General features: G+C 49.2%; 1 protein-coding gene across 7 annotated transcripts in view; it reads left to right on the top strand.

The window, feature by feature from the left end:
* OTOA (otoancorin) overlaps positions 1–13,446 on the top strand; it is a 69,405-nt gene that overhangs the window by 29,560 nt on the left and 26,399 nt on the right. For 6 of the 7 annotated variants that reach the window (XR_011524444.1, XM_070566538.1, XM_070566535.1 and 3 more), the window contains 7 exons: positions 1,116–1,255; positions 3,248–3,371; positions 4,792–5,007; positions 7,063–7,230; positions 7,961–8,101; positions 11,085–11,143; positions 11,337–11,454. Coding sequence is in view for 6 of the 7 variants with exons in the window: in XM_070566538.1 (XP_070422639.1) it covers positions 1,116–1,255; positions 3,248–3,371; positions 4,792–5,007; positions 7,063–7,230; positions 7,961–8,101; positions 11,085–11,143; positions 11,337–11,454 (966 nt within the window). In the remaining variant the exon portion in view is untranslated. The remainder of the gene's footprint in view (positions 1–1,115; positions 1,256–3,247; positions 3,372–4,791; positions 5,008–7,062; positions 7,231–7,960; positions 8,102–11,084; positions 11,144–11,336; positions 11,455–13,446) is intronic. The other variant, XM_070566536.1, reaches the window with a different exon arrangement.

The raw sequence follows: 13,446 nt of genomic DNA, 5'->3' as shown, positions 1-13,446 counted from the left end.
CTGAGCTAACATCCGTGCCAGTCTTCCTCCATGTTATATGTGGGTCACTGCCACAACATGGTTGAGAATGATGTAGGTCTGTGCCTAGGATCTGAACCCGCGAATTCAGGCTACCAAAGTGGACCGTGCCAAACTTAACCACTACACCATGGAGCTGGCCCTCCTGCCTCCAGTTTTTATCATGTGTGCCCTGGCTTTCTTCTGGCCAGTAAGAGAAGTGTTTGCATCAAATGACTGGCTTGTTCAAGGACCAGTTGACCCAACTCTGTGTGGTTATTATGAAACCAGAGGCAGAACTAGGTTCCTCTTAAGGTGGCTGGAAATATTTCAAACGTCTTTCAATGTTATAACCTTCAGTTATAAAATGGATTAAACCTCCATTTTACTTTCCCAACATTAGTGAATTTCCGGAAGTAGACAGAGGTTAAATTCTTAGGAAGCTGGGCCCCTAGGGGAAATTTCTAAGATCAAGAGCCCACTTGCAACTTTTCTTCACCACCTAAAAATGTAGAGAAAGGAGGAGAAGCTACAGAGCACCAAGACTAAGGGGAAATTTTATATGGACAAAGAGTACATCCGTGAGGGAGAGACAACTGTGAGTTCTGTAGGCACAGAATAGTAGTGGGTTGAAATACAGGAGACTTCAATGTGACACCCTTGGACATATGGGCAAAAAGTGAACAAGAATGGAAAGACTCTGACTAGCGTAGTTAGTAAAGCTGACTATAAATATACTTGTATCTTACAGAGAGAACGCACTCTTTTTCATCACTCGGGGGCCATTTACAACCCGACTCATCTATTACAAAAACCTCTGATTCCCCTGAGCAGAAAATTTGTGGAGCACATTCTCTGACCGCAGTATAACAAACCTAGAAATTAATGTGCAAATATGAGCTTTAAAAAAATTCACCTGGTCGGATATTAAAAAAATAATACCTTCCTAAGTAACAGTTGGGTTGAAGAGGAGACCAAAGCATCAGTTACCGACCATTAGGAAATCACTGACAATGAGAAGTGGGACTCTGGGAGGGGGCACTGCACAGACCACCAGGGTGGGGCTGCACGGGGCCACCTCAGCTCTCCTCATTGATCTTTCTGTCCTTGTCCACCAGATTGGGCTGTTTATCAGCTATGACAATGCTACCAAGCAGTTGGACACAATTTATGACATCACACCTGAACTGGCCCAGGCATTTCTGGAGAGGATCAGCTCCTCCAGCTTTGACATGAGGAATACCTCAACCATCCACAGGTAAATGGCATGGGCTCTGGGCCCTCGGAGCTGTTTCCCAAGATGCAATCTAAGCGTCAGCTTCCTGTGAGCAGCAAAAGTCCCCGGGAGGGAAGGGAGGTGGCTGATCCATCTCTTTGAATTCTCATGTCTCTGTGCATGTGAGGGGAGGTGTTTCCCCAAAGAAACACCCTTCGAAGGACTTATGAAGTGGGCAGAGAGGGACAAATGCTTTCAGAGCATCTCCTCTGTGCCAGGCATTTGGTGCTAAGATTCCAGCTCTGAGCGTGGAAATGGAACATTTTAAATACTCAGTACTCCATCCATTCCAAGATAAATGTGTAACTTCCATTAGGTTGGGTTGAGTATTGGAAATAGCTGATGGGTCCCTATATTTGCAAACCCCTTGTTATCCAGACTTTCAGGTGAGCAGCCCAGGATGTGATCTGCTCTAGAATGTAGTGATTGTAACGTGATCCCCTGGACCCATTTCCAGCAGGGGAGGGCCAGGAGCTGTGCAGGGGTGATCCCAGACAGGGTTTGAATGTCAGGGGGAGGGAGCATGGAATGGGGAGGGGTGGTGAGCACTGTTCGGCCATCTTCTCTCCATCTCCCGGGAACTTGCTGTCACAGGGCTTCCTCTGACATCACCGTATGACCTTACATTTTTTCATAGAGTCACTGGTAGGGAATGTTCTTATATAAAACGATTACACCTTCTTCCCCATCTCTAGTAACTTTCAGCCATCAGCATGGGTCCCATCTTTCTATATTACACAAAAAGTAGCTTAGTGGTTAAGAACATGGGCCTGGAGCCAGACTTCCTGGGTTTAATCCTGCCTCTGCCACTTGCAAGTTGTGTGATCTTGGCCGTGTGAGTGCACCTCTCTCTGCCTCCGTTTCCCCGTCCGTACAATGGGAGATGATAATCTTCTGCCTCATGAAGGTCCTTGTAAGGATTACACACACCTGACATTCTGTGAGTGCTCAAGAGACGTGATTCTTAATGCAGTTATTGATATTCAGTCTTCACTTCCCCTGCATCTTCTTTTCTCATCAGACACATTTTCAAAGGCTTTTCCTGACCTGTTTCCTCTCCTGTGGATGCGCCTGGGCGTGTCAGTGTCTTTCTGAGAGGGTGGAACCAGGTTGAGCATGGTCAACTAGGTGGTCCAGCCATACTAAGTCAAGTAGATTTTATACTAACTCTAAGAGCATCCATTCATGAATGCTTGCTTAGTGGCCGCCAGGACGTGTGTTAATCAGTTGGTGTGCCTCTTCTCATTTAACTCTTGTACATTCCTACCGTCATCATATTTATTATGATGTGCTATGATGAACAAAGCAACCCCCCCCCCTTTATTAAAGGCTCAGAAAGGCAAGGCCACCCTGTACAGTAGTACAGAGTGTGCACTGCACAGCTGTGTGCAGCAACTTTGCAGAGAAGTTAAGTAGCTTGCTGGAAGTCAAACACCTAGCAGAGCTGGGCTTCAAACTCCAGTTGGCCTGAAGCTATGCTCTTAACCACTAGGTATAGTGCTCCCTGCTAGACCAGGGTTCAAATCCCACCTCTGTCCCTACATTGTTCTGCCTCCTGTCTTCCTCTTTCCTTTGAAGTCATCATTTGGGGGTATAGGTTATAAAGCATCCTGGAACTAAATCTCTGCCTCAGCGAATCCCTCAGGCTGGACAAACCCCTTATCTCCATGTGGAAATGGGGAGTTTTGCGTGGCTAACCACCATTGTCTCCTTGTGCTCTTTACCGCCCCAGGGGGAGAGATGGCATAGTCCCAGCTCCACTGCTTGCCTTGGGCAAGATCACTGAGTCTCAGTTTGCCCTTCTGTGAAATGGGGCTAACAGTCCACCTACCTCCCAGGGTTGTTGTGATGAGAGAATCTGGGTAAAGGGCTCAGCACGATACCTGGTACGGCACTTGGTTCCCACTAGGGTGGGGCTGCGGTCGCGGCCCCCAGCCCTGGGGCCTCCGCCAGCTCCCTTATCTTCTCACACAGGCTGGGGCTGCTGGTTTGTTTCTACAAAGACCTGGAGTTGCTGGACGCCGCCGTGGCCCAAGTCCGCCTTCACCAGATGATCAAGTGCAGCCGCCTGAGGGGCTTCCAGGCCGGCGTTCAGAAGGTGCAGACGGGACCCAAGGCCCCGGGGTTCTGCCTCAGTTTCACTCCAGAGAAATGGGGATGACAGTCTCACCTGGCCTTTGAGAGGCCACGCGTGGGGTTAACCTGAATCTAGGTCCAGCTGCAGCAGATGGTATTTCTAATACTAGATGAGTATTTTCCGGCCACGGGGGTAGTAGCCGTGGCAGCCCTGACCACGAAGGTCAGATCCGATTAGACGTGAGAGAACCCTTAGGGATCATCTAGGTGGGTAGTTCTCAAACCTGAGGGTACATCGGAAGCATCCAGAGGGCTTGTTAAATACAGTTCACAGAGCCCCTGGCCCAGAGTCTTTGATTCAGGAGGTCTGCGGCGGGGCCTCCGAATTTCTAACAAGCTCCGGGAGAGATGCTGCTGCTGCTGGTCAAGGACCACACTGTGAGAAGCACTGCTCCAGGGCACCCCTTCAATTTACAGAAGCGGAAACTGAGCGCAAGGGAGAGGCCGTTCCTGAATTTGGAGAACCGGGAGTTGGGACGGCCGTTTCTTTCACTTTTCTCTGCTGCCCCCCAGTGGCCATTTCAGTATTGCCAGGAACGCCTGCGTGCACACGTCTAAAATGAATGTATTCTTCCTACAAATTCAGGTGTTAAAACATGAACTCTTCTCAACTGTTTGTACAGAGTTCATGTTACAGTAAGTGAGTTTATCATGTTCTCTACTGGAACCAGTTGGGAAACATGACTCTAACTAGACAGGCATATTATAATAAAATAATTCAGGTGATCACAGAAATGTGAAAACGTGTAAGATATAATTTTAAGTGAAAAATATAGAGCAGAAACTTGCACTTCCATTCATATTACAACTAAGAAAAAACTACATACTGTGGTTTCTAAAGTCCATAGGGTTTATAAAGGCATAAGAAATCTTGGAAACATGCACACCCAGCTACTAATCCTAGTTATTTTTATGAGGTAGGATTTTCAGGAGACTTTTACTTTCTTGTTACTGTTGAGAGTTACATTTACACAGATTATATATTATCATGAAACTCCCCCTGGATATTTTATGAAAGAAAAACAGCCATATGTATGGATACAGAGTTCAAGGTCACAAAAGGAAACTAGAGGCTGTGGGATTGTGGTGGAGTTATGGGTGAAGTGAGCAAAGTTTCTTTCTGCCATGCTTTAAGGTTGATTTCATAGCGAATTAATATTTAAATGAAGCACACAGTGAACTTGCAGCATATCAAGGCCAAGGCCAGGGGAGGTGGAACTCTCAGAGGGGTTTTCATTGTCTGGGCTTGGAGGAGACCCCCTCCGTTGGATGGGGCAGGGTGGGGCGAGGGTGTCGTGGAGTCCTTGCATCCCAGCGTGTAGTCAGAGGGAACCACTGTCCTGCTTGCTGTCCACGCTCATTCCAGCTTGTGTCCCTTTTAGCTCAAAGCCGACCTCCTGGACATTGCCACAGAGAACCAGACCCTCAGTGAGACTCTGGGCTCTTTGTCAGATGCGGTTGTGGGCTTGACGCACGATCAGCTGGAATCGCTCTCCCCTGAGGCTGTGCACGGCGCCATCTCTACCCTCACCCAGGTCTCGAGCTGGGCCAAGAGCCAGGTCATCATCTTGTCTGCCAAGTACTTGGCCCATGAGAAGGTCAGTTGGAGCTTTGAACTCTTTGTTAGTGCCCTGAGACTCAAGGCCCAGTTATCCGCACATGGCGGACGCAGCCAATCAGTAAGAAGATAGTGCCGAGGAGGACTACCGGGGTTCAGATCCTTGCTCTGCCACTTACTAGCTGTGTGACAGCGGACAACTGGCTTAACTTCTCTTTGCCTCAGTTTCCCTATTTGTAAGATGAGGATAACAGTAGCACCTACTCCACAGGATTGCTGCAAGGATTGTGTGAGTCAGTACCCAGGAAGAGGTTCGAACAACACATGCCCTAGAGTATGAACTCAGGGAGGGGTAGCTGTCTTTGAGATGCTGAGCAATGTGTGGTGTCCACCCCAGGATTTCCTTGCTTGTTGTTGAGGCTGTGAACGTGTCCCTCATCCTGGGATGAGAGATAATGCTCTTTTCTTCCAGTCTTGGCCTGAGGGAGAGAATCATCCCCACGGAAGGTCCTGTTTGGAGGGGACAGGAGCCTTAGTCCTTGCTCTGGCTGCTCTTGGGGTGGGAAATGAACTGTTCTCGGGAATTAGTGTCCCTGTGCCAGGCCCAGTAGAAGGAGCTCCAGAGACTTCACCCCTAAGCGTTTTGATGTCCCGCTCTTTCAGTTTACACTCCTATCCACTTCCCAGGATGCCAAATGGCTCGTGAGGATTGGATTGGAACCAATACCAATATGAAATAATAGCAAACATTTATTAAGCACTTACTGTGTGCCTCTTCTATTCTAAGTGAGTTAACCATTTAATCTTCCCAACAACTCTGTGAGGCCAGTAGTGTTAGAACCTTCATTTTCCAGGTCATTCATGGGCAGCACAGAGCACATAAGGGAATTGCCAGGGCCACGTAAAGGGGACACAGCTGGCATTGAACCCAGGGCATCTGGCTCCAGAGCCTACTTGAGTAACTTCCATGCAAACTACCTCCGTCATGGCGCCATGACCATTGCACACTCATTCTCACTTTCTGACTCAAGACCAAGGCTAGGCCATTCTTCGCATCCCTTCTAGCCTCATGATGACTTTAGCTTAAGGCTTTGCAGCCCTTCTGTTTGGACTGGGGCCTCATGGGCCACCGGGACTGTTCTCTGTGAATTTGACTTTAGGGAGCTGAGGGAGACTCTCTGGTCCCCTCCCAGCCTGGGACAAAGTGGCTTGTCTCTTCCTAGTATCCAACTCTCCCTACAGAGGGGTGAGGCGACTTTTATTAAGAAGCCAAGAGCTCGAAAGGTCTTGCCTTCTTTGGGGACAGGAAGAGACTATCCCTTCCAAGAGAATAACTAAAGGAAACCACTCAACTGTCTTCTTGTAGAACCAAGGAATGTCCCTGATTATAAGGAAAACCATCTAGCACCTTCACTCCCAAAGAGGGAGGGAAAAAAACAAGTAGAATTTCTCATAGGGTGGCCAGCTACAATCATATTTGTCATCAAATATCAGACTTATATCTTTAAATGTTTATTTCAACTCAAAGCTTCTACAGGTAGATAGACGAGCGTGGGCTGACAGAGTGGGAGAAGCAGGCTGTCTCAAGGCGCTGTAAGAGGGGTGCGGCTGGATAAACTGAGAGCCCTGTGACCTACCTGCAGGGGTGGCTGCTAGCCAGTTCTTGCCCATTGTTGCCAGTGTAGCCCCAGTATTGCCTCATGTTCAGATTTTTTTTTTATAGAACAGAAACTCAAATCTGGATTTTTATGGCAATTCCTCCAGTTTTTAAATCTGTCAGCTAGTTCAAATTAAACCACAAAAGCCCGTTTCCTGGCCCCTGTGGCACATGGGTCATGCTTTTTGGTATTTGTAATGTGGCCTCGGATAGCAGAGTAATTCCCCCAGCAGAGTAGTTACCACGAGTCTCGTGTTTTGATATTTACCTCTCTTTCCTGATGGAAGGAAGGAAGGTCTGGGAGGGCGGCATGTGTCTTGCCCACCTTGGTGCCCCTAGTGCCCATCCTGATACCCAGCATGTGTGGGACTGGTAAGCGTCTGAGAGGTAACAGGCCAGAGCAGAGCCTCACCCTCCCTGTGGCCGGTCCTCACACAGGTGCTGTCCTTCTACGGTGTCAGCCAGATGGGCGTGCTTCTGGCTGGGGTTGGCACCCAGGCCTTCTATGGCATGGACCGCAGGGACCTCTTGCAGGTCCTGAGAAGCAGCATCTCCCTGCACCTGTCTGACTTGTCGCCTGCCCAGCAGCAAGGTGTCCTCAGCAAGGTGAGAGGAAGACGTGTGGTCCTCAGCCACGGGGCTTGCAGAGCATGCGGTTTTGGGTCTGGGGAGTAGGCTGTGACTTTGGGCCATCGGCTCTGGGCTGGGGTTAGCTCTGCCTTTGGCATGGGTTTGTCCAGATCAGAAGAATGTCTTCTCCCAATGCCCAGCTTCCCTCCTTTCCAGAAAGAGCCCCTTGGGTCATGCTGCATTACTTCCCAGACCCTGTTCTCTCTAGCCAGTCTAATCTGGAAATGCTTACAAATGAACCCTGAAGTTCCCAGAGTGCTTCTGGAAGCCTCTTCCATGTTGCAAAGTCATGTGTGTATCCTCTTTCTCACTGGGCAGGGGTGTCTTTGGGGCAGCCTATTCTATCAGACCTGCTGTATGCAGTTGCAAAATCTGCTAAGGAACCAAACACAAGAGGTTTGGCCTGAAACACCAACGCCAGCATCTGCCTCCAGAGGGCAGCAGCATGGATGGCGAAACTAAAGAGCGTGGGTTTCCGATAAGACAGACCCGAGCTCGAATCTGACTTACCGACTTTCTGGATTGCTCACTGAGCCTCAGTTTTCTTACCCATAAAATGGGGATAAGGATAGCCCTCACATCACTGGGCTGCTGAGCAGGTCCGATGGGTTTTGTTGCCCGCGAAGCCCTTGCCACAGTGCCCAGCTTACCCAAACTCAGTGCACCTTCTACAACGTTCTTACTGTGTCTCTTCTCACTTTGGCAGATGATCGAAGCAGGAGATGCCACCTCCGGTGTTGTGGAAATACAAGGGGCTTTCTTTAAGGAAGTGTCTCTCTTCGATTTACGGAGGGAACCCAGATTCAACGCTACAGACCTAAAGGAAAAGGAGCTTCGCAGGAGTCAGGTGTGAACACGAGGCCCCCAGATGGCACCTGGGCTTCTGTCTCTCTGCCTTGTGGGAAAAGTCTGTTTTCACGTTAATTTTGTAAAAAAAAAAAAAAAAAAAATCCTTATTTCTGTGTGATTAAACTCAGGAGGCAGAATAGCATAGTGTTAAGAAGTTAGACAAGACCTGAGCATGAATTCGGGGGTTGCCGTTTATTAACTTTGGGGTCTCTACTTCCCCTCACTCGGCCTCAGTTTCACACGAAAACTGGGGATAATTTCTCACAAGAATCAATGAGATGAGACATCTGTATAAATACCACCTGGCACGTGGGCAGTGTGCTATAAATATTAGCGGTTATGATGTGTGAAGTGAAACGCTGCTTGCTCGGGGGTTTGGGGATGATTGTGGTGTGGAGGCCAGTGCGCTTTCTCAGGACCTTTCCTGCCTTCCTTTTCATTCAGCCCACTCTTTGTTTCATTCACTCATCAAATGTTGGTGGAGCCCCTGCCCCCCACGGGCCAGATGCTGTTCACGGTGCTGGTGCTGGGGACGCAGAAGTGAACCAAACAGAGAGGAGTCGCTGCCCTCAGGGAGCTTCCATCCTCGTGAGGGCGACAGACAGTTCGTAAGATTAGTAAGTCAAGTGTGTGTTAGGTGATGATGAGCGCGAAGGAGGAAATAAATCAGGGAATGGGGAATGCGGTTTGGAGGGTGGGGAGGTAGCCAGAGACGACCTCGCCGAGCTCAGAGAGGTTACGGGGGAGCCACTCTGTGGGACCTCATGGGTACTGTGAGGACTGCCTCCACTCTGGGTGAGAAGAGGAGCTGGAGGAGCATCTGAGAAGAGACGTGATCTGACTTTTGTTTTCAAAGACTCTCTTGGCTGCTGCATGGACACTGAATTGAGAAGAGCAGGGAGGAAGCAAAGGGATCAGTTAGGGACTATTGACTGAAGGGATCAGTTAGGGACTATTGACTGATTCAGATGAGAGACAACAGGGGCTCAGGCCAGGTGCTGGCAATGCAGGTGGAGACCAATGGTCAGATTCTGGATCCATTTTGAAGGTAATGGCAACCGGATTGGCTGTCAGATTGGATGTGGGTATGAAAGAGAGTGAGGCGTCAAGGCTGATGGTCCAATGATCTATTGCTGGCTAATAAACCACCTCCAAATTCAGCGCAGTAGCAATCGTTTTATTATTGACTTGCATGGTTTCGGGGCTTTGTGCTCAGGGTCTTTCATGAATTGGATTCAGGTGGAGACTGGAGTCACCTGGAGACACTCATGTGTCTGACACCTGCGCTGGGGAGATGCAAACACCTGGGGCAAGGGGGGGTCTCTCTCTAAGCTGCATATGGTCTTTCCATGTAGTGGGCTGAATGGTGCCCCCCCAAAAGATATGCCACCCAAAACCTGTGAGTGGGAATGTGACCTTATTTGGAAAAAAGAGTCTTTGCAGATTCAATTCAGTTAAGGATCTCGAGATGAGATCATCCTCGGTTATCTGAGTGGGCCCTAAGTCCAATGACGAGTGTCCTAATAAGAGGAGAGGACCCAGGCAGCAGACACAGACAAAAGAGATTGGAAACACACAGAGGAGAAGCCACGTGAAGACAGAGGCAGAGACTGGAGTGATGCAGCCACAAGCCAAGGAATGCCTGGAGCCACCAGAAGCTGGAAAAAGATGGGGAAGCCTCCTCCCTTACAGCTTTCAGGGGCAGCCTGCCCTGCCGACACCTTGATTGTGGACCTCTGGCCTCCAGAACTGTGGGAGAATAAATTCTACTGTTTTAACCCACCAGATTTGTGGTAATTTGTTGCTGCGGCCTAGGAATTGAACACTGTCTGGAATGGTGGCTTTGGGGTGGCTGGCCTTATGTGGGCAGTTGAGGGCTCCCAAGGCCTATGTCCTGAGGCAGAGCGAGCCAGGAGAAGCTCTGTCACCTTTGATGAGCTCACCTTGGAAGTCACATAGTGTCACTTCTGCTGCACTCTATCTGTTGAGGCAGTCACGAAGGCCCCCCAGCTTCCAGTGAAGGGGACACAGATTCCACCTTATCATGGGGTGGTGGTTCTGGAAGGTTCTAGAAGCGCATATCAGATGGAAAATATGTGGCCACTTTGGAAAACACACCCTGCCATCGATGCCTTCAAGACATTTTTGTCCCAGCAACTGAGTTAATGGAGTTGCCGTTCCTGAGTTGGGGAAGACTGTGGGAGGGTCCCAGAACTCGACCCTGTGCCCAAGGAGATCTCTGGGGCCACACACAGAGCGTTGGGAACCAACCTTCCCTGCTGCTCCTTTCTCCTGGGCCTAGCTGCACGTCTCAGATGCCTCTGCCTAATGCCAGCTCACAATTTATTCTGTTTGGGGAATTACGTTCAAAGTTTCAGAGTCTATAAAATAGACGAATGTCATGCTTGATCGCGTCTGCAAGTTAGGTGTTCTGTAAAATTACATTCCTTAAAACAAACGACTCCCCTGGCTCCTGGCTATTGTTCTCCTGGAGTGCCCATCTGGGAGGGTTTGAGGGGAGTGCGTGCTGCCAGCAGGAGTTACTTCGCTGAGGATCCTTTCCAGCCCGTCTTGGTCTATTCACCCGTCTCTTTGGCAGTTGCTTCCTGGGATGCTGTGTGTTCAGGAACTAGCAGGTGGGCATGGACATAGCGGCTACAGAGGGTCCTCGACTGGCAGCGGCTTCATAAAGCCCAGGAAGGAAACTCCAGCCTTGCTGCGCAATGGCTTTGTTCCTTGTTGGCCTCCTGGAGCATAGGGAGTCCCTGAGGTGGGAGGGCACAGGCTCTGCAATTACTTGGTCACCATTCAAATCCCAGCTCTGCCGCTTAGCAATTGTGTGGTCCCAGGTAACATAGCCTCTTAAGCCTCCACTCTTCCACCTGTAAAATGGGATCAAGGCGTGCCTTCCCCAGAGGGCCCCCAGGCTCATCATGGTGAGCGAGTGCTCCATAGACACTGGCATCATTCTCTCCCCTCAGGCCTTGTTCCTGTATGAGCTTCTGTCACAGACGACCAGAAGGCCCGCGGAGCTCCTGAGGTAGGAGAGTATAACCCGGCCGGGGGCTGAGGAGGCCTTTGGAGCCTTCTCCCAAGGAGCCTGACTTCCCAGGAGGAGAGTTGGCTTGTCCCGTCTGTAGCCCGTGTCACATCAGATCTGCTTTCTCTCATGTCCTCTCTCCTCTCTCTTCCTCACCCCTTTCTTCTCCTGGGTCCCTTGTTTTGTTTTCTAGCGCAGGGCAGCTGGTCAAAGGCGTGATGTGCTCTCACATTGATGCCATGAGTGCGGACTCCTTTCTGGCCCACTTCCAGTATTTTGAGAACAGCCTCTCCCTGCTTTCACCGTATCAGGTACCATGCAAGCAGTTTCTGCTTCTCGTTCTCTCTCCCGACCCTGGTTGCCGGGCCTGGATTGACTCTGGCGTCTTGAGATATTTATATCAGGATTATTCAGATGGAAGTGATGACGTGGGGTCAGATATTGAGCCAGGGCTTCTCCAATTTCTTTTTTAAAAGCTCCAAATACCCACGTCTCCACAGCCAGAGTTTCAACGAAAGGTTAGCCTGTGCTCAGATTGGAACAGTAAATACAGCTGGAAGGTGGAGCGTTTTGCACGTCCATAATTATGCTCTCCTGAGACAGAAGGTCATTCCTTCATCCGTCATGCCTGTCCTTCCCGGGGGTAGCCTGCAATGGGAACAATCCTCTAAGAACATTGCACTGTTTTTTTGAAACTTCCATTTCCTAATGGTTATGGAGACTCTAACCCTTTGGGGAGACCAGAGGCAGTAACTGACTTCACAGTATCTACGCAACTAAAAATGGGCCTTGGGAACAGCATTTGGACTTTGAATGTAAACTGCCAGCTGTGCAGAGTGCTGAGAGGGGGAGCAGGTACATACACAGGACAGCTTCCCCCCGCTGGCCTCGGTGCATTTCCGATCTGAATGAAAAGTTTCCAAACAGTGAATTCTCTCCCTGACAGCAGGGAAGCGTAAAGCTTGGCAGATAATCCTTTGAGATCATTAGAGGAATACGTGCAATTTTAACGAAGCTCTGTCATCCCTCAGATGGTCCACTCTATCAGTGGTTCTCAAATATGAGCTTGCTTCAGCAGTACCTGGAAGGCTGGAGTTGTTCAGTGGGGTTAAAGTTTCAGTTTTGCTACATGAGTAAATTCTAGAGATCTGCTGTACAACTCAGTGCCTGTAGTTAACAATATGGGGGGCCGGCCTGTGGTACAGTGGTGAAGTGTGCACGTTCCGCTTCTCGGCGGCCCGGGGTTCACCGGTTCGGATCCCGGGTGCGGACATGGCACCACTTGGCACGCCATGCCATGGCAGGCGTCCCACGTATAAAGCAGAGGAAGATAGGCATGGATGTTAGCTCAGGGCCAGGCTTCCTCAGCAAAAAGAGGAGGACTGGCAGTAGTTAGCTCGGGGCTAATCTTCCTCAAAAAAAACCCCAAAACAATATGGTACTGTGCACTTTAGAATTTGTTAAGGGGGTAGATTTCATATTAAATGCTCTTACTGCAAAAACAAAGGGACACAGGAAGCTTTGGGAAGTGTCAAATATGTCTCTTGCCTTGATTGTGGTGATGGTATCACGGATTTTGTGTATGTCCAGACTTATCAAATTGTACACATTAAATATGTGTGGTTCTTTGCATATCAATTATACCTTATTAAGACTGTTAAAAAAGACAGATTGCAGAGCCCCACTTGCAGAATTTCCCTTCTAGTAGGTCTGGGATGAAGCCTGGTCATTTACCTTTCTAACCAGTTCCCTGGTGAGAACCGTTGAACCATGTTAAAAGCCTTGCCCAAATAGGGAGGGAAGTCAATAACTGATCCAATGGATGGAGGCCAGACCCGCTTTGAGGAAGACCTACATGTTCGAGCAGGAAGAGTTGACCCCCGAAGCTCCTTACCTAGACTCTCCCAGTTCTCAGAACCCTCAACTACCAGTTCATTAGAAAATTTACCTTTATTGTTTATATCTTTGCTGAAAACACACAATTATTATTTTTAAAAAAACCCAATAGAAAGAAAGTAAAATGTCCCCGGCAGCAGTGGTTCTCAACAGGGGACCATTTGGCCATATCTGGAGACACTTTGGTTGTCACACCTGGAGGAGATGCTACTGGCATCTAGTGGGCCAAGGCCAGGGATGCTGCTTAATGTCCCACAATGCACAGGGCAGCCCATGACACAGAGTTATCCAGCCCCAATGTCAACAGCGCTGGGGCTGAGAATCCCTATTCCAGAAGGTAACTGCAGGGGAAAGTTTGCTATTGACTTTGAGAGTTTTTTGGGATATAGAAAACATATTTACATGTA

Source organism: Equus przewalskii, chromosome 12 (genome assembly GCF_037783145.1).
Source record: "Equus przewalskii isolate Varuska chromosome 12, EquPr2, whole genome shotgun sequence".
In the NCBI taxonomy this organism is placed as follows: Eukaryota; Metazoa; Chordata; class Mammalia; order Perissodactyla; family Equidae; genus Equus; species Equus przewalskii.
The sequence above is the reverse complement of the archived record's forward strand: the minus strand, read 5'-3'. Positions and strand labels throughout refer to the sequence as shown.